Source organism: Ailuropoda melanoleuca, chromosome 6, assembly GCF_002007445.2.
Source record: "Ailuropoda melanoleuca isolate Jingjing chromosome 6, ASM200744v2, whole genome shotgun sequence".
NCBI lineage: Eukaryota > Metazoa > Chordata > Mammalia > Carnivora > Ursidae > Ailuropoda > Ailuropoda melanoleuca.
In genome coordinates, this window is record NC_048223.1 from 43,765,266 (window position 1) to 43,786,721 (window position 21,456).

At 44.4% G+C, this 21,456-nt stretch overlaps 1 protein-coding gene and 1 non-coding gene across 3 annotated transcripts in view; one reads left to right on the top strand and one right to left on the bottom strand.

The window, feature by feature from the left end:
- Positions 1-21,456, top strand: part of APMAP (adipocyte plasma membrane associated protein) — a 37,420-nt gene that overhangs the window by 10,639 nt on the left and 5,325 nt on the right. For both annotated transcript variants that reach the window (XM_034662359.1, XM_034662360.1), the window contains 7 exons: positions 1,200-1,316; positions 5,724-5,839; positions 15,241-15,333; positions 17,126-17,242; positions 18,552-18,726; positions 19,322-19,456; positions 19,905-20,097. In XM_034662359.1, the coding sequence (XP_034518250.1) occupies positions 1,200-1,316; positions 5,724-5,839; positions 15,241-15,333; positions 17,126-17,242; positions 18,552-18,726; positions 19,322-19,456; positions 19,905-20,097 (946 nt within the window). The remainder of the gene's footprint in view (positions 1-1,199; positions 1,317-5,723; positions 5,840-15,240; positions 15,334-17,125; positions 17,243-18,551; positions 18,727-19,321; positions 19,457-19,904; positions 20,098-21,456) is intronic.
- LOC117802841 lies at positions 14,693-14,796 on the bottom strand. Its single transcript, XR_004626361.1, has one exon. It is a non-coding gene; the product is annotated as a U6 spliceosomal RNA (small nuclear RNA).

Consider the following 21,456-nt stretch of genomic DNA (forward strand, 5'->3'; position numbering starts at 1 on the left):
TCATGCATGTTCAAATTGGGCAGGACTTTGAGGTTACAAAACCCTGTTTCATAGTGGGGAGTCCATGGGCTTCATGTAAAGAACCCTGCCTGAAGTGGCGTAGCTGGCTGTTGGGAAAGTTAAGACCGGCTCTTAGGCCCCCACATTTCTGTGCTGTATCTGAAATCACGTTTATACGGCGGAAGACTAGCTTGTCAAAAGTCGAACAAAACATTGCCCTCAGTGAAGTGTTCGTTAAGTGTGAGTCTTGATATTTTTTCTCTAAGTCCACTTTTTTTTTTTTTTTTTTTGGATAGAGAAAGATTCTCCACCTTAGGAGCTCATGATTTTATTTGCTTAAAGTTAATCTTGATGTAAGTATATAATAAATTTGAATGCACTTAAAGCAAATAATGATCCAATGAAGTAGCAAGAGGCTAAATGTGCTCACTTGTTTGCCAGATGAGTAATGATGTATGTGAGGATCATTTGAGAGATATTTTAGTTACCATTGGTCATTTGTCCAAAAACATCACACAAGATTCCCAAGGCAGCTTTTAGATCTCCACAAGGCTTTAGTAGTGATGACTTGCAATTGTGATTGTATAGATTCTTTGTAAGTAACTGTCAGTATCACTCAGACCTCTACCAGGTAGAGAGCTGGGATTTGCTTGTGAGTTCTTGAAGGTGTGGTGTAATTGGCAAAATGATTGGAGAATTGGACGCTCAGCAAGTTGTTTTGCGTTCTCTTTGCTTCATGAATTTGTCTCTTTCTCTTTTATCCACCAAAGCTGGGAGCTTAGGGACCCACAGTACTGAGTGTTGCTGCTTTGAATCCATGTACCAGGAAATAGTGGCTTTTGGGAAACACGTCTTCTCTGTAGACGAGTGTGTTTGCGTTACTTCATTCACCTCTTTTCTTCCATTTTTGCGTTTGTCAATTCTTTAATTTGCTCTCTTTGAGACTATGCTAGAGGATTGAAGGTACAGCTTATCAGAATATCTGGCAAATAACTGGAAGATTAAAAAAAAAAAAGAACAGAGGCATGTTTGCCAATCATGGCAAACAGTCCTAAAGTTTCATCACAAGCCACAGAGGTCGGTGGTCTCACGGTGAGACCAGGCTAGAGGCCTGCTCCTGTTTGACAGGCTTTGAGACCAGCTGAGCTTGTCCAGGCTGAGCCTCTGTTGATCGCCTTTGTATAATCCATCTCTTGCAGCTCCTTTAGTGACCGCGTGTTCCGAGTGACCTTCTTGATGCTGGCTGTCTCCCTCACCGTTCCCCTGCTCGGAGCCATGCTGCTGCTGGATTCTCCCATAGACCCACAGCCTCTCAGGTGAGCTGTCCCGGCCATTCTTGGGAGGGCTTGCTTGGCAAGGGTAGGGTGGGATAGTGTCTAGGGTAACAACAAACCAATTTGGTCTGAAAGGTAAGTTACTAGGAGAGAGAGAGAGAGATTTGTGATTTCCTTAGTGCCTGAGTTTTGTGTGGAATCAGATGTTACACAATATATGAATGGTATTGTTCATGATACGGTTTCAAAAACAAAACTGTACAAACACATATAAAACCCAGAAAAATCCCAAATAAGAGAAGCTTATGTGTAAATTAACCTGAATTCATTTGAAGTGGCAAAAGCACACACAAAGGTTAAGTTTAAGTTACCTAGTTTAAATTTTATAAGTACCAATTTTTCAAAAGCCTTGTAATTAGTATTCTGTTTTTCCTAAGTTACCTCTCATTGGTGGGCATCTGCAGTCCATTATAACTTGAAAAAAGTAGTATATACCTAGGCACCCTATGAAATGTATTCACATTTGTAGGTGTGGAGCCAGGCTCTTAATGCAGTGATGATTTATGACATCGATGTTGAGCTCATGCCAAAAGAGTTGTGCAATCTGGTTTGATAAGTAAATTCCCCTTTCCTCTTGAAACTTTCCAGAGAGGTGAAGCTTTCAGAAGTTTATTTTAAGTGAGTTTAAAAACTTCAGGCGAGAACCGTGTCCCATTATAGAATGAATATAACATTGAATAATGTGTTGGTGTTTTATAAGTACAAATTAAGGCTTTATATTGGGCTCAATTCACTGAGAATGTATTCGGCATCTAGAATGCTTAAGGTAGGTACCCAGCTGAATACAGAGATATAAAGAGGACACAATTCTGACCTTAGATTGACATGTGTATACAAGAGTCCACTTTTTGTTGTTGGATTTCGAATTAGTAAAGGTACAAGGTGCTGTTAAAACATAATTAGCTTGCATAAGATTGAGATTGGGTGAAGGCCTAGGCATTCTAGACCCATGACAGTGTTGGCTTCTAATTTCTGGTGTGTTGATGGACCCCTCCATGTGTCTTTCTGGCTGAGCTGGGCCCAAGGGCATACTGGCTGTCCCGTCTGGGGGGGCTCCCAGGACACATTGTGGGGGATAGGGAGTCTCTCTCTTGCTAATCCCTGTCAACATGTAGAAGGATGTGGCTCAACCCACCCCAAATAGAAACTGACCTGGGGGTTTCTGGATAATCTAGTTGGCTAAGGTGGGAATGTGAACTGTGTACACAGCTGGGGATCAAAACCTGGGCTAGGGAGCTAGCCTTGGAGAAGAGCAGGAAAGTGGAAAGAGCAGGGGAACATGGAGCTTCAGTGACTGAAGACCTTTGATCTCAGTAAAGGTGAATTTATATGTGGAAAGAGTAAAGAAATTCAAAGGAAAGACAGGTGTGTGCTCCTGACAAGAAACCGAAAGGGAAAGTGGCCCACTAAGGATTTGAAGTTGTACACAGTGTGTTCTGTCTGTGGAATAAACGAGCCTCATGAGAAGGGAAGGGAGGAGAAGCCCAGAGAAACCAGGGTGGCTGACAGGGATCTCGCCCGTGCTCAGACTTAGGAAGTGACTTGCTCAAAAATTGGAAGAGGCGACCCCAGAATGCAGAACAAAAGCAGAAGACTGGAGGAGGTAGGAGAACCAAAATGACCTGGGGTTTGGAGGAAAGTGCTAATGACAACAGCAAAAAGGGCTTCTTTCAAGCTCTGTTCAGAGCAGAAAAAGCAAGGAGGGGGGAAACGCGCCGTTGGAGCAGTCGGTGGTGCAGTATTGATGATGACGGGAGAGCAGAGCTCCCAGCTTCTGCCGCACCTTTGTTCTCTCCACCAGCGGGTGTGGTGGGGAACAGGATCAGGCCAACTGGCCAGGTAGAAGGGTGGCTGACGGAAGTGCCTCAGAGAGTCTGCCTCTGGTGTACATGACCTCCCAGGAGAACTAAGACCACACTTAGCAATCGCCAAGAAATCGCAGAGAAAAATAGAGGGGTGCAGACCCCTCCAGAATGGATTATTATGCAGTTGGTTTCAGTTCTAGGGAGCAGTCACCAGGAAGGTTGTAGGGCTTTGTCAAAAACCTGCCATGCAAGGCAACCTTCTTCTTTGTTTGGAAGATGGGGGGACTGTGGTACATAGGACATACATGACATCCTGATTTCTGGAGGATGTTGGTCAGTTCTTTCAGGATACATTTGACACATGGAGTTAATGGGATTTAATATGAGTTAGCAGGACTTGGGAGTTAACAGGGAGTTGATAAGAGTTCAGGAGTTCAAGGGCTTTAACAAGGGTCCACGTGGCCTGGCTGGCCTTCCTGAGGCCATTCTTCCTTGATGCTTCTGCTGCGCAGGCTGCAGGAGTCAGGCCCCTTCTTGCTCATCCTGCGCATTTGCTCATACAAGTTTTCTTCTGGCGCCCCTATTAAGATAATACTCAGGCTGCTTATTGGCAGGGACGGTGCACGATGTACTGATTAGATTGATGCTACAATCATTTCTTGAGAACTTCCTTTGTGTAGGGAATTAGGCAAGGTCCAGGGACTGGGCAGAAAGGGGCGGCTAAGTATCAGGTATGCTGTCCTTTATGCCTGGGCTGTGTATGCTTGTTTGTGTTGTTCAGTCTTCACATGCACCTTGGGAGGGCTTACCTTCCCCAGGTCAGAATTCGAACCCAGCTGTGTCCATCTCCATAGCCCAGGCTTTTCTCACCAAAGTATGTAGGTTGCAGCCCTGCTGTCTTCCTTTGGAAATAAAATTCCTAGTTAAACCAAGAGTGTTCTGTTTTGTTTTGTTTTGTTTTTGTTTTTGTTTTTGTTTTTAGAGCAAGTGAAAGCCATAGTTGGGAGGCAGGGTAGAGTGAAGGGGGGGGTGGTGGGAGAGTTTAATTCAGAGGAAATTTTGCTGTGTCGCAAGTACACACCTGACTCAGAGGAGGCAGTAGGAAGTGAAGTGCTCTGCTGGGAAGGGAGGGGTTGGGCAAGACAGGGAAGCGTCTTCATCATTCCACAGCCTCAGTCACCCCTTCCCTCTTGGTTTTCCCACTCTGGTGGTCTGGCTAGGAAACTGCCTTGCTTAAGGGCAAAGTAGGGAAGGAATTGGGAGATATTCTCCCTCTCTGTTCCCTCCTTCCCTTCTTCCTCCCTCCCACAGTGTTTGTTGGGAGCCTCCTGTATGTCTGGTGCTCGAGATACAGCAGTGAAAAACACCAACAAATCCCGGATCTCATGGGCCATGCGTTCTAGTGGGGACAGATGTAATACATGTAACAGAGAAGTGAGAAGCCGCTGAGTGCTATAGAAAAAACAAAGTGGGGTAAGGGGTGGGGCTTTTGGGGGAGGTCTGGAGTATTATATTGGGTGGTCAGAGCAGGCCTCCTCTCAGGGAAAGGGCAGAGCACAGAGGAGCTAGTGCCAAGGATTTAAGGTGGGAGGTGCCTGTTAGATCAGGAACCAGCAGGGAGGGCCCTGTGGAGGGCAGAGTGAACAAGGGGGAGGCGACCTTAGAGAGGTGACTGGCCAGACTGCAAGGGGAAGGGCACCCTTGCAAGGCCATAGGCTCTGGCTGAAATGGGGCTGTTGCAGGGCTGTGAGAGCCTAACGCTGTGATCTGACTGTATTTCATAAGGTGCACGGTGGTGGGTTGAGGATATACACTGTAGGGAGCAAGAGAGGAAGCAGGGCGAGAAGATGGTGGCCTGGACCAGGGTGGTGACAGAGGACATGGGGAGAAGGGCTTCAACCATGTCTGTCTTCTGAGGGTGCCACCAGCAGGATTTGAAGGCTGGGAAGGACCAGCAGAGAGGGAGGGTCCCTGGAGCTGAGTCTGTTGTCAGGGGAAGGGTCCAGGGTGCAGTGGAAGCTAGCTTCAGAGAGAAACCAGGCTGGGCCCTGAGAGGGACAGGTGGGAGGCAGAACGCATCTGTGCTGGATGACGGGCTGGTGGCACCATGCCCAGGACAAACTCCTCACGCTTCTTCTTTCTTCTCTGTGAAGTAGGAAGCAAGGCTATCAGCTGTGAAATGTCAGCACCACTCCCCTCTGTCTCAGTTGGATTTTAATGACTGGGCAGACACTGGGAGAATAAATGCCGGGGCCTGTGAATCAGAGGGTGGGAGGAGGTCTAACCTGTCCCCGGGCATTGGACTGTGACTGGAGCTCAGGTAAGTGGAGGCCCCAGATGCTCTCAGGTGATTACCAAAGTTATTGCATAAGCCATGATCATATTTTCATTTTTTTAATACTATGACCTTGTCTGATATCCTAGAATGGTGTTTTCTTTAACCTTTGTGTTTCTGGCAACTAAGGATGTTATTGCAACATGCCCTTTTTATCAAAGAATGGAGAGTTATGCATGAAGGTCCTCAGTAAACACTTTCTTCATGTATTTCTTATAGACAAATCCCTATAATTGCATTATTTTACAGCTTCAAAGAACCCCCTCTCTTGCTTGGTGTTCTGCAACCAAATACGAAGTTACAACAGGCGGAAAAGCTATTTGAAAATCAACTTATTGGGCCAGAGTCCATAGCAAATATTGGGGGTGAGTAAAGCCCTGGAACTTTAAGGTTCCCTGATGAGGGAATTCTGCCAGAGCAGCGCGATGCACCCTGCTCCTGGGTGGGGGGCCCTCAGCCGCAGATGCTTGGTGCTTGTCAAGCAGACACCCCTCGGCTCTGAGTTACCGGCCATTTCAGTGCTGGGTGGTTTTGAGTTCATGTCTGTGGAGCACTTTATTCTGCTCAAAGTGTCAGGCCCATTAAATTGAAAGGAAAAAGGAAAAATACACTGATGTTTAGCTCATTTATCAAAGGTAGGTATTACTTGATAGGACATTGTTTCTTCATTCAGTTTTTCTTTGCATAGATTCCATGAAAAGAATACAAATGAGGGGTGCCTGGGTGGCTCAGTCAGTTGGGGGTTGGGCGTTTGCCTTCGGCTCAGGTCATGATCCCAGGGGCCTGGGCTCCCTGCTTAGCGGAGAGTCTGCTTCTCCCTTTTTCTCTCCCTCTGCCTGCTGCTCCCCCTGCTCATGCTCGCTCACTCTCTTTCAAATAAATAAATAAAATCTTAAAAGGAAAAAAAAAAGAATACAAATGATTCTCAGTATTTCCACTGTTGTTTTGTTTTGTTTGTTTTGTTTGAAGCTGACTTTGGTGGGTATGTTTAAGGGTAACTTAACTATCTGCTTCAGACTTGCCCAAACCTAAGAACTAGACATGGGTCTGGTTCTGTCTTGAGCCTCTAGCCACTAGGCATTTTCTGCCTTTTAGAATGAAGATTAAGCTCAGGAATCAAAACACAGTTAATGAGCAGTTGAAGAACTGAAAATGGCATGAGGATTTCTGAGCAGCTTACTGTGGCAGGCCACCCTCATTCTGCAGTATGGTGTGCTTCCGTGGCCCTCGTTCTGCAGTATGGTGTGCTTCCGTGGCCCTCGTTCTGCAGTATGGTGTGCTTCCGTGGCCCTCGTTTCTGCAGTATGGTGTGCTTCCGTGGCCCTCGTTCTGCAGTATGGTGTGCTTCCGTGGCCCTCGTTCTGCAGTATGGTGTGCTTCCGTGGCCCTCGTTCTGCAGTATGGTGTGCTTCCGTGGCCCTCGTTCTGCAGTATGGTGTGCTTCCGTGGCCCTCGTTCTGCAGTATGGTGTGCTTCCGTGGCCCTCGTTCTGCAGTATGGTGTGCTTCCGTGGCCCTCGTTCTGCAGTATGGTGTGCTTCCGTGGCCCTCGTTCTGCAGTATGGTGTGCTTCCGTGGCCCTCGTTCTGCAGTATGGTGTGCTTCCGTGGCCCTCGTTCTGCAGTATGGTGTGCTTCCGTGGCCCTCGTTCTGCAGTATGGTGTGCTTCCGTGGCCCTCGTTCTGCAGTATGGTGTGCTTCCGTGGCCCTCGTTCTGCAGTATGGTGTGCTTCCGTGGCCCTCGTTCTGCAGTATGGTGTGCTTCCGTGGCCCTCGTTCTGCAGTATGGTGTGCTTCCGTGGCCCTCGTTCTGCAGTATGGTGTGCTTCCGTGGCCCTCGTTCTGCAGTATGGTGTGCTTCCGTGGCCCTCGTTCTGCAGTATGGTGTGCTTCCGTGGCCCTCGTTCTGCAGTATGGTGTGCTTCCGTGGCCCTCGTTCTGCAGTATGGTGTGCTTCCGTGGCCCTCGTTCTGCAGTATGGTGTGCTTCCGTGGCCCTCGTTCTGCAGTATGGTGTGCTTCCGTGGCCCTCGTTCTGCAGTATGGTGCTTCCGTGGCCCTCGTTCTGCAGTATGGTGTGCTTCCGTGGCCCTCGTTCTGCAGTATGGTGTGCTTCCGTGGCCCTCGTTCTGCAGTATGGTGTACTTCCGTGGCCCTCATTCTGCAGTATGGTGTGCTTCCGTGAAGCAGTGGTAGCTTCCTGCCTCCCATGTGCTGCTTCACTTTGGGCAGTCCCCCAGTGGCACGGACCATTTCTCTTTCCCCTGCTGTTGGATGTGGGACCCAAATCTGGGGCATTTCTGCAACTGTTGGTTTGTTTGGCTGGCATTCAAAATTGTAAGAGCGTTAGGCCTTTCATGATAGAACCTCGTGTTTCTCTTCAAAAGACTTTGATGTTTATTAATCACAAATTTTATTTTTTGGGTGAAAAACCAAATTGTTACTTAAAACTGGAACTCCAAGGAGTTACAGTGATCTTCTTTGTTATCTTGCAAAGGGAATGTTTGTTTTGTCCCCTCCCCTTCCTCTTGGGCTGACACTTCATTGCTCTGTGGCTTGCCTTTTTCCCTTAAAGGAGTTGGCTATTCTCTCTGTGACATTTCTGGTTAGGCACAGTGGGGGTTTGTTACCCCCCTGTAGGTGTGAACCACAGGGATGTCCCCAGGGAGCCACTGCTTCCCAGCTTCATTTGGAAGTTGTCCTGGGGGATGGCTGGCATGTAGCTGACAGTGGAGGGAGGCACTTGCCTCAGGAGGGTGCGGGGAAGACTTATCACCAATTAACATGCTTTAATTTTTTAAAATAGATTTTATTTCTTAGAGCATTTTGGAGTCATAGAAAAATGAAGAGGAAGGTACAGAGATTTATCATATACCGTCCCCCCCTCCCACCAGCACATATACACAGCCTCTTCTGTTATCAGAGTGGAACATGTGTTACAACAGATGAACCTACACTGACATGTCATGACCTGGAGGCCATGGTTTACCTTAGGTCTCACTCTTGGTGTTACGTATTCTGTGGGTTTGGACAAATGTACGAATGATATGTATCCACCATTATCATATCATACAGAGTAGTTTCACTGCCCTAAAAATCCCCCCAAATCCTATGTACTCCACCAGTTTATCCTTACCCACCCCGCAACCTCTGGCAGCACTGACCTTTCTATTGTCTCCATAGTTTTGCCTTTTTCAGAATGTCATAGAATTGGAGTCATGTAGCATGTAGCCTTTTCAGATTGGCTTCCTTCACTTATTAATATGCATTTAAGGTCCCTCCATGTCTTTTCATGGCTTCACAGCTCATTCCTTTTTATTGCTGGGTCATACTCCATGTGTGAATGTACCAGTTTATGCATCTACCTACTGAAGGACATCTTGGTTACTTCCAAATTTTGGCAACTATGAATAAGGCTGCTATAAACACCCACATGCAGGTTTTTGTGTGGACGTACGTTTTCAGCTCATTTGGGTAGATACCAAGGAGCACAACTGCTGGATTGTAAGAATATATTTAGTTTTATAAAAAACCGTCAGACTGTCTTCCAAAATGGCTGCACCATTTTACATTCTGACCAGCGGGGAATGAGAATTCCTGTGCTCTACATCTTCGTCAGCATTTGGTGTTGTCTGTGTTTTAGATTTTTGGCCATTCTAATAGGTGTGTAGTGGTATTTCATTGTTTCAATTTGCAATATAATGTTGAGCATCTTTTCACATGCTTATTTTCTATTTGCGTATCTTCTGTGGTGAGGTATCTAACCTTTTGGCCATTTTAAAAATTAAGTTCATATTCTTATTGTTGATTTTAAGAATGCTTTGTATATTTTGGATAAGAGTCCTTTTATCAGAGGTATATTTTGCAGATATTTTCTCCCAGTCTGTGGCTTGTTCTCTGATTCTCCTTACAGTGTCTTTCACAGAGCAGAAGTTTGTTTTAATGAAGTCCAACTTAACAGTTATTTTCTTCATGAATTATGCCTTTACTGTTGTATCTAAAAAGTCATCACTACACCCAAAGTCACCTAAATTTTCTCTTATGTTCTTCTCTAGGAGTTTTATACTTTTGTGTTTTACATTCAGGTCTGTGATCCATTTTGAGTTAACCGTTGTGAAGGATGTAATGTCTGTGTCTAGATTCATTTTTTACATGTGGTTGTTAGTTGTTTCAGCACTATTTGGGGAAAATACAATCTTTGCTCCATTGTATTACAATACATTATGTAGGATTGTATTGTGACACATCAGTTGACTAATTTATGTGGGTCTGTTTCTGGACTATATTCTGTTACCTGGAACTATTTTTCTAATTCTTTTGCCATTACCACAATGTCTTGGTTACTGTAGCGTTACAGTAAGTCTGGAAGTCAAGTGGTGTTAAACCTCTGACTTTGTTCTTCTTTAATATTGTGTTGGCCATTCTGGATCTTTTGCTTCTCCATATGAACATTAGAATCAATTTCAGGATATATACAAAATAACTTGCTGGGATTTTGATTGGGATTGCTTTGAATCTGTGAATCAAGTTGGGAAGAACTGACCTTTTCACAATATTGAAATTTCCTATCCATGAACCTGGGATATCTTTCCGTTTATTTAGTTTTTTGATTTCTTTCATTGGAATTTTATAGTCTTCCTCATATAGATCTTGTACATATTTTGCTATATTTAGACCTAAATATTTTATTCTTTTGGGTACAAATGTAAATGCTATTCTGTTTTTAATTTTAAATTTCACCTGTTCATTGCTGGTATATAGGGAAGTAATTGACTTTTGCATATTATCCCTGAATCCTGAAACCTTGCCATAATCACTTACTAGTTCTAGGAGTTTTGTTGCTGTTGTTGATTCTTTGGGATTTTTTTGTAATAATTTTTTATTATATTATGTTAGTCACCATACAGTACATCCCTAGTTTTTGATGTAAAGTTCCATGATTCATTACTTGTGTATAACACCCCGTGCACCATGCAATACATGCCCTCCTTACTACCCATCGCCGGCCTATCCCAATCCCCCACCGCCCTCCCCTCTGAAGCCCTCAGTTTGTTTCCAGTTTTCTACAAAGACAATCATATCATCTGTGACAAAGACAGATTTATTCTTTCTCAATCAGTATACCTTTTATTTCCTTCTCTTATTGCATTTACCAGGACTTCTAGTATAGTATTGTGAAGGAATGGTGAGGGGGGGACATTCTTGCTTTTGTTCCTCATCTTAGTGAGAAAGCTTCCAAGTTCGTCACCAATAATTATGATGTTAGCTGTAGGTATTTTGTAGATGTTCAAGTTGAGGAAGTGCCTTTCTATTCCTAATTTGCTGAAAGTTTTTATCCTAAATAAGTATTGGACTTTGTCACATGCTTTTCCGCATCTATAGATATGATCATGTGATTTTTCTCTAACCTGTTGATATTATAGATTACTTAAGTGATTTTCTTTCTTTTTTTTTTTAAGATTTTATTTATTTATTTGAGAGAGAGCACGAGCAGGGGGTGGGGGTGGGACGAGGAGGAGCAGAGGGAGATGGAGAAGTAGGCAGGAGGGAGGAGCAGGGAGCTCCGACATGGGGCTCGATCCCAGGACCCTGCGATGACCTGAGCTGAAGGCAGATGTTTAACCAACTGAGCCTCCCAGGTGCCCCAGATTTTCACATTTGTGTTCATGAGAGATCTTGATGTGTAGTTTTTTGTAATGACTGTCTCATTTTAGCATTAGACTAATGCTAGCTTCATAGAATAAGTTAGGAAGTAGTCCCTCTTCTTTTATTTTCTGGAAGAGATTGTAGGGAATTGGTGTCATTTCTTCATTAATTGTTTGGTAGAATTCATCAGTGAACCCATTGGTGAAAGCCTTACGGTTTTTCTGTTTTGGAAAGCATTTCTTCAATAGATACAGTCCTATTCAAATTGTCTATTTCTTCTTCTGTGAGTTTTGGCTGATTGTGTTTTTCAAAATATTGGTTTATTTCATCTAGGTTACCAAATTTGTGAGCATACAGCTGTTTATGATATTCCTTTATTATCCTTTTATGTCCATGGGGTCTGTAGGGCTATTCTGTTTTTCATTTTTGATATTGGTAATTTGTATCTCCTCTTTTGTTTTTTCTCCCCCCCTTTTTTTGCTATTATGATATGTTAGTCACCGTACAGTACATCATTAGCTTTTGATGTAGTGTTCCATGATTCATTGATTGCGTGTAACACCCAGTGCACCATGCAATACGTACCCTCCTTACTACCCATCAATGGCCTATCCCATTCCCCAACCCCCCTCCCCTCTAAAGCCCTCAGTTTGTTTCCCAGAGTACGTAGTCTTTCATGGTTTGTCTCCCCCTTTGTTTCCCCCCCTTCATTTTTCCCTTCCTTCTACTAATGATCTCCCTGCTATTCTTCATGTTCCACAAATAAGTGAAACCATATGATAATTGTCTTTCTCTGCTTGACTTATTTCACTTAGCATAATCTCCCCCAGTTCCATTCATGTTGATGCAAATGTTGGGTAATCATCCTTTCTGATGGCTAATATTCCACTGTATATATGGACCACATCTTCTTTACCCATTCCTCTGTTGAAGGGCATCTCAGTTCCTTCCACAGTTTGGTTATTATGGACATTGCTGCTATGAACATTGGGGTGCGTATGGCCCTTCTTTTCACTGCATCTGTATCTTTGGGGTAAATACCCAGTAGTGCAGTTGCTGGGTCATAGGGTAGCTCTGTTTTTTAACTTTTTGAGGAACCTCCACAACCGTTTTCCAAAGTGGCTGTAGTATACTACAAAGCTCTGATCATCAAGACAGCATGGTACTGGCACAAAAACAGACCCATAGATCAGTGGAACAGAATAGAGACTCCAGAAATGGATCCTCAATTCTGTGGTCAACTAATCTTCGACAAAGCAGGAAAAAACTTCCAATGGAAAAAAGACAGTCTCTTCAATAAATGATGCTGAGAAAATTGGACAGCCACATGCAGAAGAATGAAACTTGACCACTCTCTCACAGCATACACAAAGATAAACTCCAAATGGATGAAAGACCTCGATGTGAGACAGGAATCCCATCAGAATCCTAGAGGAGAACATAGGCTGTAACCTCTTCGACATCGGCCACAGCAACCTCTTTCATGACACGTCTCCAAAGGCAAGGGAAACAAAAGCAAAAATGAACTTTTGGGACTTCATCAAGATAAAAAGCTTCTGCACAGCAAAGGAAACAGTCAACAAAACAAAGAGGCAGCCCACGGAATGGGAGAAGATATTTGCAAATGACACTTCAGATAAAGGGCTGATATCCAAGATTCATAAAGAACTTCTCAAGCTCAACAACAAAAAACAAATAATCAAATCAGAAAATGGGCAGAAGATATGAACAGACACTTTTCCAATGAAGACATACAAATGGCTAACAGCACATGAAAAAATGTTCAACATCATTAGCCATCAGGGAATTCAAATCAAAACCACATTGAGATACCACCTTATGCCAGTTAGAATGGCAAAAATTGACAAGGCAGGAAGCAGTTGTTGGAGAGGATGTGGAGAAAGGGGAACACTCTTCTCTCTTTTTAACAAGTTAGCCTGGCTAATAGATTATCATTTATTGATCTTTTCAAAGAACCATCTTTCGGTTTTGTTGATTTTTCTCTTTTGATTTCTTGTTTTCAATTTCATTGATATCTACTCTAATTTTTATTATTTCTTTCTTCTGTTTACCTTGGGTTTACTTTGCTCTTCTTTTTCTAGTTTCCAAAGATGGATGCTAAGATGATTGATTTTAGATCTTCTTTCCTAATATGTGCATTCAGTGCTATAACTTTCTCTCTAAGCAATGCTTTCACTGCATCCCACAGATTTTGAGAAGTTGTATTTTCATTTTTATTTTGTTCAAAATGTTCTTCAGTTTCTCTTGAGATTTCTTCTTTGACCTGTGAGTTATTTAGAAGTGTGTTACTTTTCCAAGTATTTCAGGATTTTCCAGCCATCTTTCTCTATTGATTTGTATTTTAATTCCATTGTGGTCTGAGAGCTATGTATGATTTCTGTTCTTTTAAATCTGTTGAGCTGTGTTTTATGGCCCAGATTGTGGTCTGTCTTGCTGAATGTTCCATGTGAGCTTGAGAAAAATGTGTATTTTGCTGTATTTGGATGAGCAGTTGATAGATGTCAGTTGTATCCAGTTGATCAATGGTGCTATTGTGTTCAACTATGTCCTTATTGATTTTCTGTCTATAGATTTGTTCATTTCTTTTTTTTTTAAGATTTTATTTATTTATTTGACAGAGAGACAGCCAGTGAGAGAGGGAACACAAGCAGGGGGAGTGGGAGAGGAAGAAGCAGGCTCCCAGCAGAACATGGAGCCCGATGTGGGGCTCGATCCCAGGACCCTGGGGTCACGCCTTGAGCCAAAGGCAGACGCTTAACGACTGAGCCACCCAGGAGCCCCAGAACTTTTCCATTTCTGATAGATGCTGAAGTCTTCAACTTTTATATTTATCTATTTCTCCTTGTATTTCTATCAGCGTTGCTTCATGGAGTTTGATGATTCGTTATCAGGCACATACACATTAAAGCTTGCTATGTCTTCTTGGAAGATTAACCACTTATTATATGTAATGTTCTTCTTTATCCCTGATAATGTTCTTTTCTCTAAAGTTGGCTCTGAGATTAAAATAGCTACTCCCTTTCTTTTGATTAGTGTTGGCATGGTATAGCTTCTTCTATCCCTTTATTTTTAATCTGTGTGTGTCTTTATATTTAAAGTGGGTTTCTTATGGACAAAACATAGTTGGGTCTTACTTTTTTATTTACTCTGAGAGTCTCTGTTTTTTAATGGTATATTTAGACCATTGATGTTTAAAGTGATAATTGATATAGTTAGATTAATATTTACCACAATTGGTACTGTTTTCTATTTGTTCCTTTGGTTTTTTGTTCCTGCTTTTGTCTTCACTCACTGCCTTTATAGTTTTTTCATTTTGTTTTGTTTTGTTTTTTAGTATAGTTGACACACAGTATTACATTAGTTTCAGGTGTACAACTTATGATTTTACAAGTTTATACATTATGCTGTGTTCACCACAAGTGTAGCTACTTTTATAATTTTAACTGACCATTTTATATGATTCCATTTTGTCTTCTTGCTTAGCAAATCAATTATGCTTTTTCTAAAAAAAATTGTGTTAGTAGTTGCCCTAGAGTTTGCCCATATACATTCAAAAACTATGGAATGTTTCACGAATTTGCACGTCACGTTTGTGCAAGGGCCATGGTAATCTCTCCATTGTTCCAATTGTAGTACATGGGCTGATGAACTGAGCACTTAATGTGCTTTAGTTTTCTCCTGAGGGACTTCTTCACAGTTCTTCCCCTTTAGTGGAATATAATCAGTGTGAGCAGCAGACATTGACCTGAGGCAGACATGAACACATGTCCCTGACTGCTGAGTGTTAGCCTGAGAGTCCGTGCTCTTTTGAGAGTGGAAAATCCTCACAGTTTTTTTCACTGACTGGTGTCTGTTGCACCTTTGCTCCAATGTCAGGTTCGAGCCCATGTGCCAGTGCCCCAGGCCCCCATGGTTTTATCACTGCATGCTTTAAGGACTTTTTAAGGACCCAGACATCACTTTTCCTTCATCTTCAAAGTTGCCATTTTCTTTCTAGAGATGAAAAATACAAACAAGCCATTTCTGTTGTAGAAGGCTGGTATGATCACAGTTCTTAGGCTAATCTAGTAACTCTCTTTCCCTTTTTATTTTTTTAAACAGATGTGATGTTTACTGGTACGGCAGATGGCCGGATCGTCAAACTTGAAAATGGTGAAATAGAGACCATCGCCCGGTTTGGTTCAGGCCCATGCAGTAAGTCAGTGACGGCACCCCCTGATATATGTCTGTGGTCATTGAGAAAGGTGCTGAATAGGCTGTGTGGAGCTAAATTTCCCTAGAAGTCAGGTTGACCCTTGGAGAAGAAGAGCCCCTGACCAACCTGGCAGACAGCCAGACCTGGGCGTTACCACCAGCTCTTCATTTGCCGTGTGGTCCCTGGACCTCATGGTACCTGATTGTCACCGTGCAGGTGCAGCTTGCCAGCTAGGTGGTGGCCCCTGCACCTTCCAGTTACCTTACGGGCCCTGCACCCCGCCATTCCACAGTGGCCTGTGTTCACCTTGAGGTCACTTTGAAGAAGGTTAATAGCCATTGTCAGAGTGCTGCTATGGAAGAGCAGTTGGCCCTGTCACTATGTTTACGCTGAAGCGTCATTCCTGCTCAGGAATTTCAGCAGTGTCACTCAGGTTTGGGGAAATTAGAGCAGAAGAATCTCACTGTTTAAAACCTGGTAGCCCACAGGTTTCTTAGTAGTTATTGTTTTTTAATAGCTAGAATGCTTTTGTAAAAATAATGCATTTTCATTGTACAAAGGTACAAAGGAGAAAGTAAAAGTCATCTCAGAGTCTTCACAGATATAACTGTGAACATTTTAGTGCATAGCTGTTCATGGGTACTCTGGTTTTGTGATGGAATCATCCTCTACATTCGTTTTTTTAACCTGCCTTTTCCACTCTGTACTTTGGCAGTAAGTGGCCCTATAGTAAGTGTCCTACAGTAAGGATTCCTGTAGTAAGCACCCCACAGAAAGCACCCTGCAGTAAGCATCCTGAAGTAAGCACCCTGCAGTAAGCACCCCACAGAAAGCACCCTTCCCACCCCACAAAAAGCACCCTGCACTAAGCACCTTGCAATAAGTGCCCCTTCAGTAAGCACCCCACAGAAAGCATCCCACACTAAGCATCCTGCACCAAGCACCTGTGCAGTAAGCACCCCTGCAGTAAGCACCTCACAGAAAACACCCCATAGTAAGCACCCTACAGTAAGCACCCCACAGAAAGCACCTTGCGGTAAGCACCCCACAGAAAACACCCTGCACTAAGCACCTTTGCAATAAGTTCCCCTTCAGTAAGCACCCCACACTAAGAACCTCTGCAGTAAGCATCCTGCAGTAAGTGCCCCTGCAGAAAACACCTTGCACTAAGCACCTTGCACTAAGCACCCTGCAGTAAGCACCCTGCAGTAAGCAGCTCTGCAGTAAGCAGCTTACAGAAGCATCCCTGCATCTGTTTACTGCATACAGAGCCTGGCAGTAAACACACCTGCAATAAATATGCATTGCCACAGGTTTAAAAAGGGTAGAGGCATTAATCTGAGGAATAAAATAGTAACTCTACCTTTAAGCCAGGTAGAGGGAAAACTGCCAAGGCCCTAGATGAGCAGAGTATTCAGGTCAGGCAATTGGGATTAAACTCACAATAACTGAGGTCCTGGGGGAATTCTAGGGTTGGGTCCTGGGTCCTGATGATGTCCCTCAGTTAACTCTTCAAGTCTCTGGATGCTGATATGAACGCGATTCTTAGGTACCAATTGCTGTTCACATGTTCAGATCCATATTCTCAGGTGGTCCCTCTGGATACACCAGATAGTTGTCGTAAGTTCTGAGGGGGCTGGAATACTGGCGGATGGGTCTGTTTCTAATGCCATAGTCTTTTTTTTTGTTCTGAACAGCACGATGTGTATTTAGGAAGGGGTGGATGAGGTACTTGGAGACACAGGTAGAATCTGGGATCAGCCACTGATTCCTATCCATTTGTTTCCCTAGAAACCCGAGATGATGAGCCTGCTTGTGGGAGGCCCCTGGGCATCCGGGCAGGGCCCAATGGAACCCTTTTTGTGGCTGATGCGTATAAGGGACTATTTGAAGTAAATCCCTGGAAACGTACGTATCAATGTTTTACTTCCTTCTGTGATGATTTCAAAAAATTTTTAAAGATTTTATTTATTTATTTGAGAGAGAGAGTGAGAGAAATAGAGCACAAGCCAGGGGGAGAGGCAGAGGGAGAGGGAGAAGCAGACTCCCCATTGAGCAGGGAGCCCAACGTGGGGCTTGATCCCAGGACTCTGGGATCATGACCTGAACCCAAGGCGGACACTTAACCATCTGAGCCACCCAGGTGCCCTGTTTTCAGATGTTTTAAACAATATGTACGTAAGTAGATTTAATAGAATTTGTTCAGTACAGTCTACTGGAGACTCTAATATTTTCTTAGTCATTGAGTAGTCCTTGAAGTATTGCCTACACATATCAGCTACCATGTAACTCATGACCCCATATGGTCAATACCCTAATCTCCTGTTTGTGTTTTAGCCACAGGGTCTATTCTTCAAAATGTTAGAACTTCTCTTTCTATCTTTATTTTTCTGTGTCTCTGTCTTGTCTTCCTGTTTGTTTTCCGTCTGTCTTTTCATTTGTTCTTTGTCCACTTCCTCCTCCCATTTTTCTCCCTGTATGTGCTTCTGCAGGGGAGTTTGTACGATGCAGGAATTTGTCACCGTGGGGGGTGCCTGGGGCTCTGGGTGGCCCCCCTCTGCTGTTTGCTGGCTGTGTGACTATGCAGATGCCTTAGCCTCTCTGTGCACAGGTTACTCATCCATGAAACAGGGCTAATGGTAGTGCCTGCCCTGTGGGATTGTGTGAGAGTTTAAATAAGATTGTACATGGAGGCAGTTTAGCACTCCATAAATGATTATTCTCCTGTTTTTAAAGTTTGCCACTGTCACTATTTCCATATTTAAAACCACATGAATGGAACATTTTGTATTTCTCTCAAGCAAACTGGAAGACAGTTGCCTTTCACCTAAGATTCCTAATAGATTTTTAAAAATCAGTTGGTCTTGGTGAAAGAAAGAGGTCCTCAAGAGGGAGGATTTTGCCATTAAAGAAGTCACTGTAAAAACGTTAATCACCTAATAGCTGAAAGAAAGAAAAACACTGTTTTTTACTGGAAGAGGGAATGAATCTACTAGCATATGACATGGAGAGAAGCTCATTTTAGTTTTTCCTTTTAAATCAGGTAAGCTGATTGAGACTTTGAAATTATTGACATACAAGTTCTTAGAATGAAAACAGGTCTTCTCTTCCTTCCTGCTTTCCTTCCTTCTTTCTTTCATTATTATTTCCTTCTTTCTTTCCTTCTTTGCCCCTCCTTCCTTTCCTCCCTCTCTCCTTATCTTTCTTCCTGCCTTAGGTGAAGTGAAACTGCTGATTTCCTCGGAGACACCCATCGAGGGAAGGAAAATGTCCTTTGTGAATGATCTTACAATAACTCAGGATGGGAGGAAGATTTATTTTACGGATTCTAGCAGCAAATGGCAGAGACGAGATTATCTGCTTCTGGTTATGGAGGGAACGGATGATGGGCGGTGAGTTCATTTCGGATCTTCTGCGCGGTGAGGTCACCAGTCAGGCAGGGTGACTTCGGCAGGGCTTATTTATGGGAGTCATTGGAGTCTTTCTGAGCATAATATTGCAGCTTTTGAGATAAGACTTTCATGACTTCTGGAAACGGGTGATGGATGCAACACAGAACAAGATGTTCTCACTTTCTCTGTGAAAAAATGAAATTAAAACAGGCTGGTCGATTTGAGCATGTGCTCTAGGCACTCTGGGTGACACCTCCCAGGCTGGCCTCGGTTTCAGGTCATTCCTCCGAAGGGGCACTCCATTGAGGCTGCAGCCATGGGGGCTCTCCCTGGTGCCGAGCCAGCTGCTGGCTCAGCGAGAAAACTGACGGGGTTTTCTGGAAGAGGATGCCTGGGGTCTGCTCTGGATGGGAAGGCCCCCAGGGGCCAGTCTGGAGTCAGGTCTGGGCAGAGGACCACCAGGGGCCTTGTCACTGCAGCATGAGGCGGATCCCCTCCGCAGGCCCCCTGCCTGAGGCTCAGAGGGGAGCGAGACTCCAACGTGGCAGGGGCCACGGACTCTCCCGTGTGAACGTTTGCTGTTGGCGCCCCACAGCCTACTAGAGTATGACACGGAGACCAAGGAAGTGAAGGTTTTACTGGACCAGTTGCGGTTCCCTAACGGAGTGCAGCTTTCTCCTGCGGAGGATTTTGTCCTGGTGGCTGAGACGACAATGGCAAGGATAAGAAGGTGAGTGTGGCCCCTGCTAAGCTTTTGGGGGTGCACTGGAGCACGCTGTGGCCCAGCCCAGGTTGCTGGGAGATGTCGAGCTACGTGATCGGAGATGGGGCAGGGCACCTTCTCCTTTGTGTGATAATGGAAGCAATAAAATTCAGGGATGCCTTTTCTTTCTCTTCCATCTCAGTCTGCTTGAAAGTTGCAGTCTGGGAGAGTCTTGGTTTAATGCAGACCACACATCCTGGGTCCCCTTCCCTACTGGGTGGGCCGGTTCCCTGCTACTGCTTCTGGCTGTGCCCCGGACTCGTGAGGGCCCCTTTCACCAGCTCGTGTCTTCCTTCATGGTGGACACATTTATGGTTGTAAATCAGTTGGGACTAAGACCATTTTGGTGCTTGGCAAAAGGTTTTCTTTAACTTTGGGGGCCACTGCTCACCACTTGCTTGGGTGAATTTTTCAGATTCTACCTGTCGGGCCTGATGAAGGGAGGGGCTGATCTGTTCGTGGAGAACCTGCCTGGATTTCCAGACAACATCCGACCCAGCAGCTCTGGAGGGTACTGGGTTGGCATGGCAACCATTCGCTCCAACCCTGGGTTTTCTATGTTGGATTTCCTATCCGAGAGACCCTTTATTAAAAGAATGATTTTTAAGGTAACTATGAAAACTATAATTCCAAAAACCAAAATGAAAATGCATCTAATTATGATCTTTTTTGACCTTTGTAGCTGTAAAAATTCTTGTGCTGCTTATAATATTTAGTACTTCTAGTGACTTTTTAAGTGTAAGTGAGCAGAGGGGAGGCGCAGAGGGAGAGAGGGGGGAGAGCGAGTCTTAAGCAGGCTCCACAGCCAGCGTGGAGCCCGACACAGAGCTCAGTCTCATGACCCTAAGATCGTGACCTGACCTGAAATAAAGATTCAAGAATCAGATGCCTAACTGGCTGAGCCACCCAGGCACCTGACTTTTAGTAACTTCTTCAAAATACATTTTATGCCTCAGCCTGAAATGTAAATTGAAACACTTGGACCCTTTGATGTTACCCTTCTGGCTTCCTTGTCTGGGTATTTTTACCATCACCCTCACCATCATGTCCTGTTAATTACACCTGCCTCTTTGTGATGGCTGTTTCAGGCCTTCTCCCCTCTCCACAGACCCTGCAACTTGGCCTCCGGCCCCCCCCCCCCCCCCGCAGACCACACTGCTACTCCTCCTCAAATGGTTATCAGGCACGCCTTCCTGTGGCCACACATGGAGATGCACTGTCCTTGGATGCCATCCCACCCTGGCTCCTCCTGCCTGCTGAAACCTTCCTGTTCATCATACTCCCCCATCTCCATAGGATCTTGACCTTTGACCTCTTAGCACACCAAACTCTTTTTCATGACCAAAAAAATCACCCACCTTCACCAATGGCCAGCCACAGACCCTTTAAGACAGCTTTCCGCCAGTGACTTCCATGAAATGCACTCAGTGTAGCTCTCCACGTTTTACACTGTGGATGAAGAAGCTACCGATATGGGCGCTTCCATCATGCAGAAATCTTCATTTCTAGCAAGCTCCGTTTCACAGGCTGAACAGATGTTTGGAACGGAGATTGGATGTTGAATAGTGAATAGATATTAAAATAATCGTAACTTAAGGCCCTGGAAGGTACCAGGCAGCAATTACTGAGTCTGTACAATGCTGGGCCCTGTGTCTGGGCCCTGCTGAGGGGCTGTAGGCCCCTGTTCTGTCAGGCTGGCCCATGGCCTTCAGTTTTGTTCCAAGTTCTGTGGGTCACTGTGGAAAATCCTGATCTGTTCAAAAATAATACATTCCTCCTCTTTGCCTCACTGGCTCCAGAGCCAGCATCTGTTCCCACTGTGACCTGGGAGGAGGCAGAACGGTGAGGTAGGAGGAAGGACAGGGTTGGTTTTTTTTGTTTTTTGTTTTTTTGTTGTTTTTTTTTAAGACGGGTTTTGAAGAAGGCCAGGCCAGTTAGGGGACCCTGGGCAGATGATGTGACCTCTC